General features: G+C 44.1%; 2 protein-coding genes across 3 annotated transcripts in view; both read right to left on the reverse strand.

The window, feature by feature from the left end:
- Positions 1–763: 763 nt before the first annotated feature.
- Positions 764–6841, reverse strand: BLOC1S2 (biogenesis of lysosomal organelles complex 1 subunit 2). Of its 2 annotated transcripts, none has more exons than XM_055300605.1 (5): positions 6748–6841; positions 6306–6422; positions 3806–3925; positions 3021–3125; positions 764–1263 (listed from the first exon to the last, which is right to left on the reverse strand). In XM_055300605.1, the coding sequence occupies exons 1-5, from the start codon at positions 6809–6811 to the stop codon at positions 1232–1234; spliced, it is 438 nt and encodes a 145-aa protein (XP_055156580.1). In that variant the 5' UTR covers positions 6812–6841; the 3' UTR covers positions 764–1231. The 2 variants fall into 2 exon arrangements, with proteins under 2 accessions (XP_055156580.1, XP_055156581.1); XM_055300606.1 differs by lacking the exon at positions 6748–6841 and adding an exon at positions 6648–6726.
- A 1392-nt stretch (positions 6842–8233) lies between these two features.
- PKD2L1 (polycystin 2 like 1, transient receptor potential cation channel) overlaps positions 8234–20176 on the reverse strand; it is a 105366-nt gene continuing 93423 nt past the window's right edge. Inside the window, exons 4-17 of the mRNA XM_055300044.1 lie at positions 17497–17624; positions 16776–17029; positions 15626–15850; positions 15234–15462; positions 14392–14562; positions 14022–14203; positions 13595–13715; positions 12672–12770; positions 12359–12480; positions 10784–10910; positions 9863–9981; positions 9494–9617; positions 9079–9148; positions 8234–8567 (exon numbers count right to left, since the gene is read on the reverse strand). Of these exons, the coding sequence (XP_055156019.1) occupies positions 8311–8567; positions 9079–9148; positions 9494–9617; positions 9863–9981; positions 10784–10910; positions 12359–12480; positions 12672–12770; positions 13595–13715; positions 14022–14203; positions 14392–14562; positions 15234–15462; positions 15626–15850; positions 16776–17029; positions 17497–17624 (2228 nt within the window). The 3' untranslated portion in view covers positions 8234–8310. The remainder of the gene's footprint in view (positions 8568–9078; positions 9149–9493; positions 9618–9862; positions 9982–10783; positions 10911–12358; positions 12481–12671; positions 12771–13594; positions 13716–14021; positions 14204–14391; positions 14563–15233; positions 15463–15625; positions 15851–16775; positions 17030–17496; positions 17625–20176) is intronic.

Consider the following 20176-nt stretch of genomic DNA (forward strand, 5'->3'; position numbering starts at 1 on the left):
AAATTTTGGTTTCTGAGTTAAAAAAAAAAAACAAAAATAGTCTGGCTTTTTCAAAGAGGCTGTGAGAAGTCACCAAAGGATTCTAAGCAGGTGGGGTAACATGGCCACTTTACATTTTGGAAAGATTGCTCTGACAACATTGTGGAAGGTGCATTGGAGGGATCATTATGGTGAGGAGACACAGAAATAGTGCAGCAGAGCAGAGGACAAATAATGGTCTGGAACAGACGTAGTGGGAAAGGACAGAAACAGAGCTATGAACTCTTCTTGGACACAGAATTGATGACCTCAGACACCTTCCTAGCTGCTAACACCCAATTCTGAATAAGGATGCCTGTCTTCCAAACTAGACTGGCCAGTCAGTATCCCTCATCCCTTGATGTCTTTAGTCTGAAAGGACCTCCCTAGGAGCCCCCTGCCTTGACCCTGCAGGCACAAGGAGGAAGATATTTTAGAAAATGCTTTATTTTAGAAGTGGCAGTCCTACTTCATCATCTAACACATACGCAAGCATACACACTGTTTCTCTGTATTTCTCTGTATCACAGTTCCAAAAGGGAGCACATGTCAAGATGTCATCCATCTCCAGACATCTGACTCACACAGAGAAGAGATAGGAGGAGCCCATCACATACATCAAGCTATCAAAACACTCCTTTTCACTGCTTCTGCTCAGTCTAGAAGACTCAACCTGAAATTATTTTAAGATTTTCTGTTATTTGTAATGTCATGGAAAAGCAAATTACTGACATTCACAAGGTGATAATCTATAAAGAACAAGTTTGTTTTCTTTTTTTAATTTAGGATCTTATTAGCAATACATTAGCATCATTAATAGAAAAAAAACAACTGTTGACACAGAAACTCAAAAACCAGCCATTAAGAAAATAATGTAGTAATCAACCACTATGAGAGAAAATAAGTCCTCTCATTTGATTCTACTGGCAAGCCCAGGTTTATCCTGAGCTCTGAGAGACTCTGTCCTGAGTGGATGATGAAACATTCAAGTAAAAGGTAAGGAGTTATAGGTGTGAGTTTCTGAGGGATACTGCCTCGAAAGAAGTTCAGGAGTAATCACAGTCCTCCAGTTTACTCCAATGTTGGGATGTTTCTAGGACGACCAGCATAGTTTCCTTTTGAGGAGTTTTAACAATTCATCAGCCTCAGGAGTCAGGTCTTATAAAACATTCCTCCATGTTAAAAAAGACTTTGTTCCAGAGGATTAAGTTTTTCATCGCTTCTCCAGCTTCTTGTACTTGGCTTCTGCCAGGGAGATAGGGAGAGGAAGTTAAATCTTTTAAAACCAGCTCTTTAAAAGATCTTTTTAGTCAGCATTTCCAGGCACATTCAACAATATCTATTATATTAAAAAAAAAAAAAAGTCTATTGGCTTCAATCTCATAATCTGTCCAAACTGGGTTCATATTGGAGGCATATCATAAATGTTAACTATCATATTAGCTAAGGACAGATATTTGGATATCTATCATCGACTTAAAATTGTGTGTATACAACTTAAAATTAGGAGACAAGCATGTACACACACACACACAAACACACAGAATTAGGAACAAGTTCCTAATTTACAAGCACCTGCTCAGACGGCTCCACCAGGATTAAGCAGATCTACTGGCACTTGAGTCACGGGGAGCCTTACTAAGCACAGAAAACTGCTTCTCCAGGCACTGCCCTAGGCACTCTCTGGGAGCCATACTGGAACTCTCCAGTTGTATAAATGTATGTTTCCCCTTTTATTTTCTTATTCCTACACCTCACTATGGGAAAGCAATTTTGAAAGACACAGAGATTTAAAAGACCATCAAGGGATCCCTGGGTGGCACAGCGGTTTGGCGCCTGCCTTTGGCCCAGGGCGCGATCCTGGAGACCCGGGATCGAATCCCACATCGGGCTCCCGGTGCATGGAGCCTGCTTCTCCCTCTGCCTATGTCTCTGCCTCTCTCTCTCTCTCTCTGTGGGACTATCATAAATAAATAAATAAATAAAAATTAAAAAAAAAAAATAAAAGACCATCAAATAAGCCTCTTAATGTGATAGATTATCTTTTTCTTTAAAACCTTGAAAACAAAACAGAACAAACCCTGAAAGCATCTGGTATGATGCCTTCTATATATATAGTACGGTTCACAGTCACCATTTAGTAAATGTGGATAATGAAAATGTTAATCACACTCATCTCAAATCTCAATCTTTTACAGACTTCTCTCCTGAAGTAGTAAGAAATTGTCAATGATGAAAATAAAATAATCTGTAAATTATTACCTAGGATAAAGACAACTACATTGCTTTTAATCATGGATGTAAGAGCCAGAGTCAGTTAGCAAGCCATCAACAATACAGGTACCAGTTTCCTCCCTAAAAGAAGAACAATCTTTCAAGAAAAATCTATAACTTCTCTATTTTTTAAGACATTTATCCACATTACTAAAGCTGCTTCAGTCTGCTGAACCAGTTTTAAGAGTTGAGCTTTGTAATCAAACAGACCTGGTTTGGAATATAGCTCTTTCACATGCTAGTTTTGTAACCTTATGCAAGTTAATCCCTTCGACCAGTTTACTCCTCCAAAGAATGGGGATAAAAATCACATCTTATACATTATGGGAGGAGAAAAAGCTTAATACATGTAAAGCACTAAGAACGGTGCCTAATATATATCATTAAGTACTCAGGAAATCGTATTTTTATTACTACTAATAATAAAAAATTACTCGGGGCACCCGGGTGGCTCAGTGGTTGAGCTCAGGTGGTGATCCAGGCTCCTGGGATTGCTTCTCCCTCTGCCTATGTCTCTGCCTTTCTCTGTGTCTTATAAATAAATAAATAAATAAAATCTTTAAGGAAAAAAAAAATCACTCTCACTAGGTTTCTGTGAAGATTAATTAAAATAGATCATTACAGGCACACCATAAATGTTAACTATCCTAGCAGGTAAGATCATACGGGGGGGGGGGGGGGAGGACACGGTACGCTTATTAAATTAAAAAAGAAATGAAAATGATTACCCAGTTTTTTTGAATATGCATCCAACTTGTAGGCTGCCTGCTCCAGAGCTGCTACTTGCTCTTCAATTACATTGATCTGATCCAGATAAGGCTGCAGTCCAGCATCTTTGAAAACAAAGACAGACCACACGTTCATAAAGCCTCAACAAGGAGCGCAGAAAAACATGGAGTGTACTAGTGTCCCGCCAGCTAGTGCCCCAGACACACTAGCCGGGTGACAGGATTCTGATCAATCGCAGGACAAACACTAGCAGGCAGCAGCCAACTGACCAAGCAGAACTGTGAGCTGGACAAAGCAAGTCTCTCTCATCCACGAATAATCCTCTCTTTTAGATTCTTTGCTCCTCCAGCAATCTTTCCATTCCCAAGTCAGTTTCTTGAGTAATCCCCTACCAACAAAGAGTGCCCGCAGAGAAGGAACACAAATATAAGTCAATGGAAAAATACATCCTACCAGTGTAACATTTAAAGATGCTCTGGTTTTCTGCTTATAGAGTAGTCCTTTATGGATTTCATTGTTAAATAAATTCACTAGAATCTAACCACCCCTCTTTTCCCCTATCCCTTTCCAGGAATAAACTGATCAAATCAAGATTCAGAAGCAGAAATAACCATACCAAAACATGCTAATCCTCAATATGGCAGAAATTCCCTTAACTTCGTGATTTACTTTTAGAGAATGAGCTCCCTCAGGACAGGTGCCATGTCCCTTCCACTTCTCTACAACCCCAAGCACAAAAGAATATTAAATACAAACATGTTTAATTATAAAAATTATCACTTACATTTCTGGTTTAAGTCCTTTAGGTTTCTACTAATGTTTATAGCGATATCTTTCATTTCAAGATACTTCAGGCTGGTTAGTTTATTCATATTTTCCAGGAGCTTATAGTCTTCACTGGTGGCTTTAAAATAAGCAGAAGATGTCTTTACAATTTGTCACAGATCACCAGAATTGGAATCATAGGCCAAATGGTAGTTCAAGGCAGGACCTCAAGAATGTCAAAGGAGCAGGCCACTACTGATTTATGACATTTATACCCAGACTGTGCACTCTGAATGTCTAAGCAGAAACTCAGATACTAATCAGCTAACTACTTAAACCAAATAAGATCCAATGACTTCAGACTCTTGGTTAAAAAGGGAAATAATAAATTCATGTCTTAAGAAAAAAGAGGTGACATAGCCTTGGTTTTCCTATGGTATGAAAACATGTTATTTGAGGGATTGCATCATAAGTATATATAAAATCAACTAGGACCCCACCACTTCTTAGTAAATCAATTATTACTGTGTGATTCTATATTGCATTTTATGCACTGACTTTTCCAAACCATGTGCCTACTTCTCATTATCCTCAGTTCCCTTGCCCATCCCTACTCAAAGCAAATGGCTTCTTCTCCAGTTTTCTTGAAAAGTGGAAAATTCCACTTACATAACCTGCCTCAACCCTTCTGCCTCACATCAAAACTTCTCTGTACCTTTCTGTCTTCCCAAGTGACAGGAGTGCTCCTGTTCTTGCCAAGAGAGCCTCTCTTATGCTCTTGCTTCCACTTCTTAAGGGCCTCTCTTAAATCACCTCTTTTCCCTGGCATTTCCAAATTCTCTATCCTGGCAGCTTCCTATCTAGAAATATATTCAGGTTTCTCTCCAGCCCAAAAGCATTCTCTCTGCTACACCGACATCATTTCCTTAGTAAAACAAAGGAGCTTCACTGCTAACCCTTTTGAAAGAGTAGCTCATACTCACTGCTTCCTCTTCTTCAACATTCACTCATGTAAATCCTTGCAACCTGGCCTCTGCCCCCACCATCTAAGGATATTACGTGCTCCAAGGTCATTGGTCTCCGAAGCAATAAATCCACAGCATTCTCTGTTACTATTCTTCTGAACCTCTCCATATACCTGACAATGTGATCTCCCTCTTATCATTTCTGTGATATTCTTGCACTCATGCTTTCCTTTCCATTCCTTTTACCATCATTACCCTGTCACTGTCATCATCATTACTTTTTATCTGAAATCTTGCTTATGTGTCTAAGGTCTCTCCTCCATATCCATACCGTCACTACTAGCCAATTAGTCTCTCTAAAAAAACCTAGGGTCACACCCTAATACCTAGGAACCAGTAAGATCATGTAAATGAATGAAACAAGCCAGCTGTTTGTGTATTAAACACATAAGATTATTCACTTCCACAAAGAAATATGTTCTCTCCCATTTCTTGGAACACACAGTCTCTTATCTTTTGTTTACCAGTTTTGACGGATATATTCGTACAGAAAATCGTTTCTCTACCACTACTAAAAAAACGTTATAAGAAGAGTGGTAAATGGCAACTGACCAGGTGACAGTAAAAGGGGGGGAAAAAAGGGTGGTGGGACATATTGCATTGTGTCTACTTAGAGAAGACAGCTGCTCAGCTCTAGTTAATCACAGCATCACAAGAATGGGGAAGTAGTATTGTCAAATCTCTGGAATTTTTAAAGAGAAGCCAAAAATCTAGATTTTGTTACTTGGTTTCTCTTCCTCAGAAATAACTAAAAAACTGATCAGACCAATAGAGCCTAACAAGCTCTCCCATTTTGCATCAAGCCTTTTGTCATTAATTTTGGTTCCCAAATTTAGCTCACAGCAATTTCCTGGGGAAGTGAAACAATGCTTAGGAGAGGCCACACAGAACCAGACTTCACTTTTTGGACCTGTCTCTACACACAGGTCATGTGTCCACCTGGAAATCCATAAGGAACCCAAAATTAATCACGTCCCAAAGTGTGAGTCACCAAGTCCTCAGACCAACCTAGTAGATCCCTAAATCTGCAGGTTACTCTCTATTCCCCAATTTCGTTTCTCTTTGCGATACTAAATACATCTGCTTTAAGGGAACAAACTGCTTGCTTGTACCACCTCACTTCTTTCCCCCTTCTCAATCATTCCCTTCACAATCCTGCTCAAAATACACCTCCTCCGAGGAAGCACTTACTGATGAATCTTTTTTTTTTCTTCTCATACTTAGTGTACACTACTGAGGCTTGCAGAGTTGTATTAGGTATTTTTATGTATTTCTGAAACTAGCTAGTGAATTTCTCCAAGGAAGGAATGGACCTTTCTCTTTCCCATTCACGACCTTCCCAAACTTCCAACAGGCATCTTTCAGGGCACGCGGAGTGTTGCGGAGGGAGCCACAGACCGATGCCGCTAAGGCAGCGCACAGCTCCCAGAGCCCAAGTGCCGCTCGAGCGAGCGGCGCAGGGCAGCACCCCAGTCAGCCCACACCTCGCCTCACCCGTCAGTTCTCCAGTCAGGTAAGTTGCCATTTTGGAGAACATGTCCCGGCAGAGCTCAGTGATGTCAGCCTCAGCCGGCTCCTTTGCTTCCTCAGCTGTCTCCACGGCGGCATCGTCTGAATCAAAGGAGAACGGTAAGGGTCGGGCCCTGCACCGGGTCCTAATCCAGCCACGGCATCCTCTCCCCACGCCGCCTCCCGTGTCCTCATTCGATCAAGTCGGCCCCATTCTGCACGTGCTATAATTTCAAGACCCTCACTTCGTCCTTGCCCCACCTGACACACCAACTCCGTTCCCTTGCACTCGCCCTTGGCTCAAGCCCGATCCCGTGGCCAAATCACCTCAGTCGCCCGCTCAAGTGCTCTCCTCCGACCTGCTCGCTCCGGCCAGGTGAGCCCCCGGCCTCCTGCTGGGCACTTCATGCCCATCTACTTTGCGTACCTCGAACCGGCTCCTCCCTCTGGGTTGAGGGGACACCCTCGGCCGCCGCCGCCGCCGCCGCCATGCCGGGCCCCGCGCTGCTTCCGGTAGTCGGGCTGCCCGCGCCTGCGCGCCGCGCGTGCCGTGCCGTGCCCCGCCCCGCCCCGCCCCGCCGCCGCCCTCCCTGCGCCGGGCTCTCAGCCCCGAGATACTCCGTCTCCCCGCTGAGTTGTGCGGCTCGGGAGGAGTAATAAAGAGTAAGCGTGAAGCTGAAATTGAGGCTAAAATAAGCTATAGTGAGTCCATCCGTCGCCGAGAGTCGCGACGTCTGGAACTGACATTGCGCTCATCCCTGTCACTAGTCTAGTAAAACCCGATGACCTACCTGTCTGGGGCTGGTTGAGCTCAGGTGGCCTGCTGACCAAAGCCACAGGGCCAAGTTACCCTCTCCCGAGAGACGCCCCCACCCAGGCCTGTATTCGTCGCCAAAGACCGCTCAGGAAATCCACGCCTTTGAAGGCAGTCTCATCCTTCCCTTGGGAAACCTTCAGTCATTGATTCCTGAGCCGAAATACTGGTCCTTCAGTGTCTTGGTTAAACAACTCATTTGCCCCTTTTTCTTTTAAGATTTTATTTATTATTCATGAGAGACACAGAGAGAGAAAGAGAGAGGGAGGGAGGGAAAGAGGGGCAGAGACACAGGCAGAGGGAGAAGCAGGCCCCATGCAGGGAGCCCGATGCCGACTCCATCTCAGGTCTCCCGCATCACGCCCTGGGCCAGAGGCAGGCGCTAAACCGCTGAGCCACCCGGGGATCCCCAGCCCCTTTCTGAAACTGCAGGTTGGCACCTACTTCTCTTCAGCTGATACAGCCTTTCTGGAAGAACGCTTTGTAACTTTTTACAGCTGAGGATACACTCTAGTTATCTTGATTGGGTTTAGCTGTTTCACAAGTCTCCTAGGTGTATACAGTGTACATGACGGGATGGTGAAAAGGGTGGGAGAAGGGAATGGATGAGAAAAAGCAACTGGGGATCAAGGTGCAAAATCAGAAAGAGGTAAAGATCACAGGGGAAGGGAAGAAGGACATATAGTGAGTCTTGGGATGCAGACCTATATACCCAAAATTTTGGTGTAGATTCCTAGTTATTTTTCATCTCACCTTCTTACCTCCCACACCCTACACCACACACACACACACCAGCTACCCCGCATGGTAGCCTAAGGGCTGCCTTACTCTCTTCATCCTGAGGACCAGGTCTCCCAAGGTCACTGTCTCCACTCTTTAAATGGTACAGTCATAATGCTCACCATTTCAAATCACTCCTAAAAGTCAGAAGTTCTTATTTCAGAACTTCTCAGGCAGCCCAGCTCCTTCACATTGTCACTGCCCCCACTCTGCACCTTCCAGCAAGGATGAGTACCCCAGCCCAAGTACAAGAATGGTTCACAGCTCCAGCCTTCTTCCTCGTACCATCCCAGAAGCAAAACGCAAAGGTCCTGATTTTTCTAATGATTTTTATTGATAGTCACCAGAGAAACCCATATTATCCCTTGCAAAAATAGGGTCAGAGCCCACCACATTTTATTCCAAAGATCTCAGAATCCTGGAGTCATTTCTTTGTCTGATTCTTCTCAGGTTCCATCTACGTGCCTGTTTACAGCTCTCGCAGTTCCCAGTGTTTAGTGAAATGTCGGGAGCAGGCTTCTCAACTGAGCCTTCATGGTCTTTGCCCTGGATGGAGAGGTCACTCACTCCCAACTCCTCTGCAACACTGTAATCTCCAGTGTGAGAAAGTCTCATCTCCTCCAAGGCTTCCCCTTCTCTTCCACCTGGGAACTCTATGGGGAAGACAAGAATTCCATGGCTGCTAGCAGCAGATCTCTAGATGCACAAAGGATAAAGATGTACTGGCAAATTGGAAGACATTTAGATAATGCTGCTCTCTTGGCTTCTACTTTTTTCACAAATCATGGTTACCTGAGTGCCAGGTGCTTAGGGAACATAACCCTGCCTTCCTTTATTCTGTTTGTTAATGATTTTTTTTTTCATCACAGCAGAGCTAGGAGCACAGGGAGTAAGAGGCCCAGGGTGAAATGTTATTTCAAAGAGCTACACAGAGCTACATGGCTACCACAGAAACACGGAGTCACAAGCCTAAGCATGATGCAAGCGACACACAGAAACATTGGTTCAAAAGGCCGGACCCAGGTGGGACTCAGCAGTAGCAGTTGAGGGATCTGCTGCCCTAGAAGTGGAGGGCATGTCCTGAGGAGTTCTCTATGGAGGCAATGAGAGAGGAGCCAGCTATCTGATGCTTTAGAATCCCTCCCCCACCACTCTCCTGCCCACCCTGGACTCCCCAGGGGTCTGGAGTCACAGGTGAGGTTGGCTGCAGATGCTCCCAAATGCCTTGATCCCCCTGTTGGAAGAAAAAGGGACAGGTTATTTGAAGGGAGAATTTGGGTCCCGCTCTACTTCCTTTTATCTAGAAAATCTGGATCTGATTCTTCAACCTCAGACCATCTCCTGGAGGCCACAGCAGCCCTCAGGCCAGAGCAATCAACCTCAGATTTTCCCTCCACTCCTTACCTCCACTGATATAGTGACTACTAGGAACATGTTCTGCAGGAGCCTGAAAACAGGCTATTTCAAAAATGTTTTGCCTCCACTCACTGAGTAGAACAGATGGTAGGGTTCACTGAGTAGAACAGATGGTAGGGTTCAAATGTGGGAAACCAAGAGGACTCAAGTGAAGAGGACTCACCATGCCTGGGGAGGAAGCTAGCTGCTCCTTCCTCTCCAGCATCTCTAGCTTTGAGCCCACAGCATCTACCTGGGACATGACTCCTTCCAAGACAGTCTCCAACTGAAGAACTCTCCTTGTGAGTCTGCAGGATTTGAGAGAGACTGAGGGAGCAAAAATATGCATCATGGGGCTAAACATCTATAGGGGCAGGGGAGACATTATGGTCTGTGTCTGGGTGGGAGCAAGGAAGGTAAGGCCCAGCCTTGTAGGGAGAATAAAGGAGAGGGGGAACACAGGTTCTCCCTGGGCTAGGACAGAAAATTAGAAGGTTATGGAAAGAAGCTCAACATAGGACATTACAAACACACTCAGCCCTGCTGCACATACGTGTAGAATTCTTCTCCTGAAACCCAGCCATCTGCTCTGGTAGCCTCTGGACCCGACTCGCCTGGTGAGCTACTCACAATGGATTGTCCTAGGTTCTCAATCTCTGCGTTGAGGGCCACCTGATTAGGAAGTCAGAGAGGAGAAGATGACTCTGGGAAGTCATCAGCTCCTATTTCATCACCTGCTCTCATGGACTCTCAGAACCAGGCCCTTAGGCTCCAATTCATTCTATTCCCTTTCTCTCTGAATCTCTAGAGACAATAGGATCAGTGTAGTAGTGCTGGACACAAAGCTGGACCAACCTCTGGGAGGGAATCACCTTCCACAGAAACAAAACATGAGCTCTTGGAAGCCTTGATTAATGAGACCCTCACTAGAAGCCAACTCAGTTTGGGAAAGGAAGAACACTACCAGAATTCCTGCCACTTTCCCTCCTGCCCTTGATTTTTGGGTCTATACTAGATAGGGATGAAGCAGGCACAGCAAGTATAGCTAAGGATCCAAGTTTGAAAATCCCAAGGAGAAAGTAAGTCCTCAGAAAGAATTGTCAGGGATTCTTGGATAATTGATTCCCCCCACCCCCACCCAAGACTATGTTTTAGAGCAGTGGTTTTCAACATTGGCTATGCATTGGAATCACTTGGGGAGTTTTTAAAAGTACTGATGTCTGAGTCTCTCACTCCCCCAGAGATTATGTCTAGAGTGTAGACAGACCTGAGTATGAGGATTATTTGACTCTCCACCCCTACCCCACTGGGGTATTCTAATATGCAGCAGTTTGAGAATCACTATTCTAGAGAGTTCTTTCCTGCCCCTCTATTGAAGGATTTTCAGTTTGGATTTGTGTTCTGGGTGTGTTGGCAGGGAAGGGAGAGTGAGTGGTTTTCTTTCACTGCCTCTGCATCAGCCAACTGGGCTCACCCTCTTTTCCTCCAGGTCCTGTTGCATTTGTTCCTGCTCTTTTTTGTCCAGGATGTGATTTCCATCTTGATCAAACCTGGTGAAGGCGGCTGTGAGCTCAGTGATCTCATGCTCTGCGTGCCCAAGTCTGGGGAAAACAGTATGAGGAAATGACTTCTGACCTTTTGTGGCTGTGATCTCTCAATTATAGACTCCCTGCTTTTTTTTCAGATTTCATGACTCTTGCTCTCTGGGGAAGAATGAGACTACGTGGGAAGGCCAGGATCTCCAAAGTTTAGCAATTTTACTCCCAAGAAATTGTTTGAATCTATGTCTTCCTTCTCTTAGTCCTGATAAATAGTTGTAGGCCCTCCAGTGTTCTATAGGAATTATTGCAAAATTTCTTTGCCCTAAATACTCCATTCTCCCAATCCCACCCTTTACTCCCTACCCCTGAAATTCATCCTCTATAATGCAACTAGAATAATTAAGCTTTCCAAGGTGCAAGTCTAAATACACCCATTCTCTGCTTAAAATCTCTCCTGGGAACCCTATTCTTTTTTTTTCCTTTTATTTTTATTATTTTTTTAAATTAATTTTTATTGGTGTTCAATTTACCAACATACAGAATAACACCCAGTGCTCATCCCATCAAGTGTCCCCCTCAGTGCCCGTCACCCATTCACCCCCACCCCCCGCCCTCCTCCCCCTCCACCACCCCTAGTTCGTTTCCCAGAGTTAGGAGTCTTTATGTTCTGTGTGGGAACCCTATTCTTAGGATAGATTGGTGGTATACAAGGTCTTTCCCAATGTTGCCTTCTTCATTCCTCTGGTCTCATCTCCTGCTATGCTCCACTTTTATTTGATACCTTAGCAATGCTTAGCTAACATGTACCCTACATGTTGCTCAACTTAACACTTTTATCTCTTGGAATGGACTTCCCCTGCTTGTCTACATGTAGGGTACTTATCCTCCTGTAGGTATTCATACATCACCTCTTCCAGGAAGTCTTCCCTTAAGCTCAAAAATAGAACTGAATACTCTTTTTACTTTGTGCTCTGTATCTTTTAGTCAATTCGGTTGTTGAACTTGTTCTGTAATTCAGTTTATTTGCTTACATGTGTGTGAGCTCCTGGAGGACAAAGACTTTGTCTTATTTAATTGTGTGCCCTACTCAGTGCCTGGCTCACAGCTGGTGCTCACAATATATTTTTTCAGTGTGTGTTAATATGTTTGACTGGGAAACAGGGAGGCTAAGAGAATAGGCCCATGTTTGTAGGGGAGCATAGAACCAACTACAGAGCTTTGTGGGAATGAGAAATGTATGTAATAATTAAGAAGTTATATTATTACATTAGTTCCAAGAGTTGTTCGACAAGGTCCAGGAAGTTATAGAATGTGGCTGGAGACCTTTAAACCAAGGGCACAATTCTGATGGTCAGAATCAGAGCTCTGTAGGCCAAAGTCAAAGACCAAAACCAAGGTCAGAGGCCCATAGGCCAAGATCAGAAGTTTTAAGGCAAAGGGTATATGGTTGAGGGTCAAAGACTTATTATAGATCAATGTCAGAGAAGATTGGATCTCTGGTTGCTCACTCCCTCAAGGTGTTGGTGAAGTCTTCAAATTGGATCTCTTGCTCCCCACCCTGCAGGACCTTCTGTACATCTGAAACCCGCTCCTTCCTCAAACGCAGCCTCAGTAGGGTCTTGTTGTAGCCCTGGAAGGGAAAAGGAAACAGGTACCAGTTCCCACAGCCTTCCTTGCCCACGCCTCCATCACAGGATGCCAGGCTTCCAGAGATAAGTCAAAGCCACACAAAGGCACAGGTCCTTATACCAGACGGAACAGACCAGGCCTTGGGCTTGGGTCCTAATGCAGATGTGTGGCTCAAGGAGACTGAGTGGTTACCTGTTTCAGGAGATCAGAAAGTTGCAGCTCATCCTTCTGTCCAGCCAACTCTTCTTTGACCTCTGAGTATGTGTCATTGATGATGGCCAGGAACATGTTCTGAAGATAAAGTGGGGACCCAGGTCCTCACCCACATACCTAACATAATTGAGCCCACTAACCTTATTAATGTCCCAGATACATATTCTAAAGGAGCCAATGTTTTCAATCTCAACTCTGCAGCCCACTAACCCCCACATCTCAGAGTCCCCAAGCTCCTGTTCAGCACAATCCCCTGTTAGGGATGGATCAAGCTCCTGCTATCTTCACTCAGTTGCTTTGTAGTAACCTGACTACAAAGGTACGCCATCATATGGCAGGGTTCACCTCCATATAAGAGCCTACCAATCACTGAGAGTACAGTTTTGCTGTCTTTACCATCTAATCCCAATCTAACCCATCTATCTCTAACCATGATCAAATAAAGAAACCTGCTGGCTTTGTTAATAAAAATTAAGCCCAGATCTTTCATAGTTGGCACAGAGAAAGAGAATATAAAGCAATGGTGATATAAATAGCTAGAGATTCCTTGAGGAAGAGGAGAATAGATATAGAAGCTTCTAGATTCAACCACTTTTCTTCATAGGGCACTTTTCTCTCCCTTTCCATCCTTGGAGAATAAAGGTTTCATTATACTGAGGGAGTCTGCAGATTCCCTTATACTCTGCAAACTGCCTGACGTGCTGGACACACTGAGCACATTAGCCAGCTCTTGGGAGAGCCAGAGCTTCCCCACCTGATTCTCTACCCCTCACTGGAGATACCCATTTTAATCCTGAGTATAGAGCATGGGGTTGGGGGGGGCAGCTAAAACCTCACTCTACAGGTCCTTTATGTCTCCACCCCTCAGGCTCCCAATTCCCACCTCTCAGAGGGACTCTCACCAGGAGCACGAAGAAGACAAAGAAGACATAGGTGACAAAGTAGGCAGGTCCCAGGATGCGGTTGGCATTGTCAATAGCATTGTAGTCAAAGTCCCCAAGGATGATCCGGAACTGAGTGAAACTGAGAGACCAGGGTCTGGGCTTCACCCAGAGCCTAACCACAGCCCTGACCCCTATTCACACCCCCAACACACTTTCCTAACTACCACTCTTCGGTGAACTCAGACTCACTATATTTCCAACCTGAGAGAAAGAGTTAGGTACAGAGATACTTGAGCATACACACCAGGACTTCTGGAGATTCTCACACAGATGCTTTAAGCACAGACATGCCTGCACATGTACACCCAGCCTCCCTAAGGATACGCACACCCACAGAACTGGAGGGTGAGGGGCCCAGGAGGAGTGAAAAGGGCAAGACACACACATGCACTTGATGAAAGTGCTAAAGTTTTCCACTTGGGTTCCAAAAAGCAGGTAGCCGAGTTGAGCATAGGCAAAGAAAACGATGAAGAACATGACGGCAAATCCCAGGATGTCCTTGGCACAGCGGGCCAGTGTGGAGGAGAGCTGAGTCATGGTTTTGTTGAAGCTGATGTACTTGAATATCTGGAAAGGCCATGTCGAACCAAGCAGTGAAGGAAGAAAAGAGAAAAGCTTTGAATAGTCCATTCCACGGGCTATAAAGGTCACAGGAGTTGGCAAACCAGAAAACCAGACAAGGAAAATGAGACAAGTACTGAGGAAGGGAGAATGAGTGCCCTGAGGTGTTGCTGGGGGTGGGGTTCCCAAGGTACCTTGATCCAGGCAAAGAAGAGGTTCACGGCATTCATGTTGTTGTACTGTGTCTGCCAGAAGGCGAGGAACTCAAAGTCAGCATACATGTTTGGCTGCTGCAGGAGCTTCCCCATCAGCCGATTCACCTCAAGGGTTCTGAATATGTGGAAGCCCACAGCCACCATGGAGAGCTGTCATCAGAGAGGTCAGAGGTGTCAAGAAAAGTCAGGATCTCAAGAGAAGTTCAATGATAAGGTCCAAGGGGAGAGCTGGGGTAGGTAAATCAGGTGAGGAAAAAAAAATCCTTCCTTTCTGAGTTGTTGACTATCTCAGGTTCAAATGGAACTGAATAGGATGATTAGGGGAACGTCTTAAATCCTGAGAAGGCTTTGGAAGCAGTGGTAAATATGTAGATTGTAAAGTACCATGGATAATTGGAGCCAAGTAATTTTATTTCTTCCACCACTTCCTAGCCTTGGTTGAGAAGCTAATGTGTCCTATTAATAAGGAAGAACATGAAGATAAAGAGGCAGAATATTTTATTAGAAGAGAAGAGAAAAGGTAGGAGTTTCAAAGGGACAGGTCATAAAGGCAAAAGACGGAAGAGAAACAGAATAGCAAGTATGTAAAGAAAGGGCGGTGCCTGGATCGCAGGTCAGAGGGAGACTGCATGTGGGAGACAGTGTCCCAGGGGTGAGCCAGAGGAACATCAGCCTCTGGGTTTGGGAGCTTTAACACAATGATTTGATCAGAAGTCATAAGAAGGGCTCGAGACTCCAAAAGGAAGACCTTGGAGCCCCTATTTAGGTGAATCCCCTTCCTCTTTCTAATATGTCCCAAGTATAGGATATCTGCCTCTCACCATGATAACAACCAGGTCCAGAATATTCCAGATGCTGCTGAGGTAATGAAGCCGGTGGATGTGGAGCTCCAGGATCTCCTCTACCATATAGTAGACGATGAAGATGCAGAAGATGATTTCACAGCCAATGATGAAGAAGTCCCAGTTGCTGACATAGCGGATCAGCTTAACTGTGCGGATTTGCCAGGATGGGATAGCACCTCCTGTGGCTGGAAACTCTACCACCAGTCTGTGGGAGGAGAGGGAGATACCTGATGCGACCTAGGCTGGGATAGTTCCTCCCATCCCCTCTCTTCCATACTCCCCCACCATAGGGTACAAGTTTATGTGTCTCAAGCAGAGAAGGGAATCAGGAACCATGGGTGGAGGGAAGATAGGGAAACAAGACCCACCTCAGAACACAGAAAAGATTGATGTTGGCATTGTAGACTGAGAAGTCAATGAAAACTACACGAGTGCCCCTATCTAGCCAGAGGCCCTCCTGAAGGTCCTGGAGTGCCTCTGCACTGGCCTGTCGGGATCCCGGAAGGTCCAGATAGTAGCCACCTCCACTGTAGCTTGTCAACCGGCCCCAATGAGAGGAGCCCCCCAGCTCATCCTGTGAATGGTATGTCCACCTGTCACAGAAGAAACCATCTGAGCAGAGAGGGCTGAGCCTATCCAAAAGCCGACTTCCAAGGCAATGGCATCACTTTATAATTGTCTGGGCTTTACAATTTCATATATTTTATATATACATATCACATATAATATATATTTCACATATATTACCTTGTTTGTTACTAACTACGTGAGAAAGGAGGGTAAACATTATCCACATTTGAAGATGAGAAACCTCAGACTAGGTTAGTGTCTGAACTGAAACTCAAACGTATTTCTCATGATGTTCCTCAAAACTATGGATGACAAACCCATGCCCCACTTTTGACCCCAGACTGAGGAGTCTCTACTAGGGAAACACCTGGCTCATATAATTCAGGAAATCCCCTTTCTGCTCTTGTGGTTGGGGACCTAGCTGCTTTGCCCCATGATTCTCAGTTTTGTGCATAAATTTCCTCCCTGGGCCCTTACTTCCCCCTCTTACATGTCCTATCCATCCTTTCCACCCCCCCCCCTTCCTTTCCTAATTCTTCATCCATCTTCAACCCCTTGTTGCTTTCCCTATCCAGTCCAAGGGTCAGACTCTTCCAATTACAACTTGTGTGGCAACATTAGTGTTTCATCCATTCTCCATACCCGTAAGAACATCTGGGCCAGAAAGGATGCTTTCTCTAGCAAGACTGCCTCCAGGGTAGGGCAAATGTGACAGTGATCTGTGTGTGGAAACAAGTCCAGAGGCTATGACTCTGTTTGCTAATATACCTTCTCTGTTCCTGAGTGACCCAAATCAAGATCTCCAAACAGTCACAGATGGGACTCAGAAAGATACTCCCTCCAGGTCCCCAGTCTCTTTAAGACTAAGTGGAAATGGTTGCCAAACCTCAGGATTGTGTCAAGCTCAGAGAAGCAAGCCCAGCGACATTGGTGGGGGGACTCACTCACGCTGTGCCATTGAGAGGCCCAAAGGGGAGCTGCTCTTCCTTGTCTGGAGAGTAGACATCATAGCAGCTCAAAATGTCCTCACGGAAATCCTCATGCACCACACAGGAGTCATTGCGGACCCTCAGCTGCCGGAGCCTTGGAACCCCCAGCAGCAGGTTTTCATAGTAGATGAAGGAGTGGGAGCCGTGGCCTAGGCTCTGGTTGTTGTACCATTTGGTCCAATACAAACTGTCCAGTAGTGGGCCCTGGGCAAACTAGACCACAAGCTGGGTTAAGCTTGACCCTACCTCATCCTGACCTTTATTCTTGAGATGACTTTTGCCTTCCTCCTTGACACCCTCCTCCCCCAGCTTATCCCTAGTCCACTTATGTTGCAGTCCTTGGCTGACCCATGAATCTTGGCCAGCTCTTGACCTGATATGGCCGTACTCTTTATTTAAAATGCTTTTTGAAGTTCAGCCTTACCTTTGATTTCCAATACTAGTCTAACTCCTGGCATGACTCCTTGATCACCATCCCAGTCTCTCATCTACCTTTACCTAAACTCTAGTTTGACCCATTGATTCTTGCTTGACCCTTTGACTCAGCCTGGTTCCAGAATGATCTGTTCTCTGGATATAGCCTGGTTCACTGTCTGATATCACTGAGTCCTGGTCTTGTGGCTTGATGCTTCAGGTCATTGAAAAGGACAGGGGAGAGGTAGAGGGGATCTCATACTCACATCCCAGAAGTCCGCCATGCTGCTGATGGCCTGGAAGGAGACTCCGGTGTCTGACGGGGTATGTAAGAAGAGCTCCGACATCACTTTAGTGTAATAATAGGCACTGGAGCTTGTCATTCCGTAGGTCACTAGAAACCAACCCAAGAGACTATGTCTTGCTCAGTGTTCTCATATCCATTCTCCAGAGGAGACAGGAAAGCCCATTTCCCTGGAGCCAGAGATGCTACCTAGATGGGATCCCATTAGACCCAACTCCCGAGAGTTGGTTGAGGAGGCTAATAGGGCATTGGGGAAACCAGGGAATGTATTAGGCTACAAGGTCTCCTTTCCTTCTAACTTACCTTAAGACTGAGCTCCATTCAGAAATTGTTTCTTGATACTGTCATTCTGAAAATCCACTTTTCTCTTCCTAAACCAGTTTGACTTCCTAGTTCTTACTCCCCAAATCCAAGATATTTCCACCTTCTGCAACAGTTAGTGCTTCCTTTCATTTGTCCTATATTTATGCTGTTGGGAAATTACCTCTGAATTCTAGATTACTCTGAGGCCCTGGCCAAACACCTTACAATGAAGATGTGGTCTCCTGGACTTTGGAGTCAGTAACTCCACAGCAGTGGGAGTAGGAGGTAGGCATGGCACCTCTGGCCACAAGGCATCCTGATGGGCACAGTTGTCTCCTGAGGGAAGGACTCAGAGCATCCCCAGATCAAAAAAAGGCGTGCCCTTTGCCCTGAAGAACTGAATATCTCTCAACCACCCTAACCCATATACCTATTCTGAAGTAGAGCTGTCAAGGGAAACTAAAGTTTTCTAATTTAAAGACAGAATTTGGAGAATATAAGCCACTTATTTTATAGATTGTCCTCAATTTAGATTTGCCTGATGTTTCCTTGTGTTTAAATTCAGGTTATACATTTGGCAAAGAATACCAAAAAGTGATGGGTGTCCTTCTCAGAGCTTCCTATCAGGAGGCACACATTGTCTAACTGTATCATTACTGGTGATGTTAACTTTCATCCCTTGTTAAGGCAGTGTCTTAGAGCTTTCTTCAATGTAAAATTATTGTTCTCTTTGTAAATGGTATGTATTTTGTGAGAAAATACTTTGAAATTATGTAAACATCCCATTACTCATCAGTCTTTCACATGCTGGTTTTAATATCCACTAATGGTTTTTGCCTGATTATTACTACTATGGTTGTCAAGTTGTGATTTTCTCATTCCAACATTCCTTCTGCACTTGTTAGTTACCATTCTCTTTAGGAATAACTTCTCCTTCTTCCTCATTTATTTAGTCATTTGTGTATATCAGCATGAATTCATGTATTCTTGTTTTTTTTCTATAGTTTATAATTTGTTAGTATTATGATATTATTACTTAATTTTTTAGCCAAGTCATGCAAGATAAAGACTAAAGAATTGTTCTTGATTTAAAAAGACTAAAGAAGCATAAAAACTAAATGTAATATGTGCATTTAGTTAGGATTAAATCCTGGACAATAATTTTTCCTTTTACTAGAAAGGCTATTAGTGGAATAATTGATGAAATTGTAATAAGGTCTGTTCATTAGATGATAGTACTGAATCAATGATAATTTCCTGACTTTGGTAAGAGAATATCCTTATTTTTAGAGTTACAGGTAAAGTATTTAGGAGCAAAAGGGAATTATATCTGCAATTTATTCTCAAGTTGTGTGTGTGTGTGTGTGTGTGTGTGTGTGAAAAGAGAGAGAAAGAGAGATTGGGAGAGAGAACAATAAAAGAATTGCAAGCATGGTAAAATGTACTTATCTGGGAAATCTGAGTGAAATATATATATAAAAACTCTTTGTGTTATTCTTGCAGCTTTTCTGTAAGTCTGTAATTACATCAAAATATTAAAGTTATATCTGTCAATCTCTTGTGAACAATTCTCTTTAAGAATTTTCCTTTTCAAATTTTGAGCTACATTTGCTCCCACCACCCCTAGAACCTATCCATAGTCTTGTGGGAAAGAGGGACCAGTGAATGGTCCTAGATTAGGTACAAGCAACATCACACTTTTCCAGGGGAAAATCAGCAAAGAAGGAAGCATTGTGACTTTGTATTTCCCCATTCCACTCTATTAAGTCCAAAAAACAACTTTACTTCTCTCTGATTCACTGTGATTCACTGTGAATCACTGTGATTAAATCACTTCTCTGTGATTATTTGCCCTTAGTATTTGGAGGACTCATACTCAACTTTTCCAGATCTGGAAAATGGGTTGGAAGTCAAGCTTCTGTCTGCTGAAAGCCCACTACAAACTTAGGATGATCAGTGAGCTGAATTTTTCCTAATGCCATAGGCTGATTAAATTATTACAGCTTCTGGATGACCACTAGATGGTACCCGTTGCTATATCTTTTTCTCCTCCAAGTCTCCAATTCTAAATTACTCCTCAGAATTAACATTGCTCTGAACTGTCAACCCATTATGGAGGCATAACATCTCTGATTATCATCTGAGATAGTAAAGACTATGTATTTTGAGTGAAGACTATGTATTTCACCTGGTCATATGCCCACTGACACTCAGAAATTCAGTATTCCTTTTAACCATTTAATTGAAGTACATGCAAACAGAAAAGACTAAGAAACTATTTAAAAACCTTCTAAATTAAGATTTATGCCTTGTATAGTACCTATTCAGTGCCTTTTCTC

The sequence above is a fragment of the Nyctereutes procyonoides genome, unplaced genomic scaffold (genome assembly GCF_905146905.1).
Source record: "Nyctereutes procyonoides isolate TBG_1078 unplaced genomic scaffold, NYPRO_anot_genome, whole genome shotgun sequence".
NCBI lineage: Eukaryota > Metazoa > Chordata > Mammalia > Carnivora > Canidae > Nyctereutes > Nyctereutes procyonoides.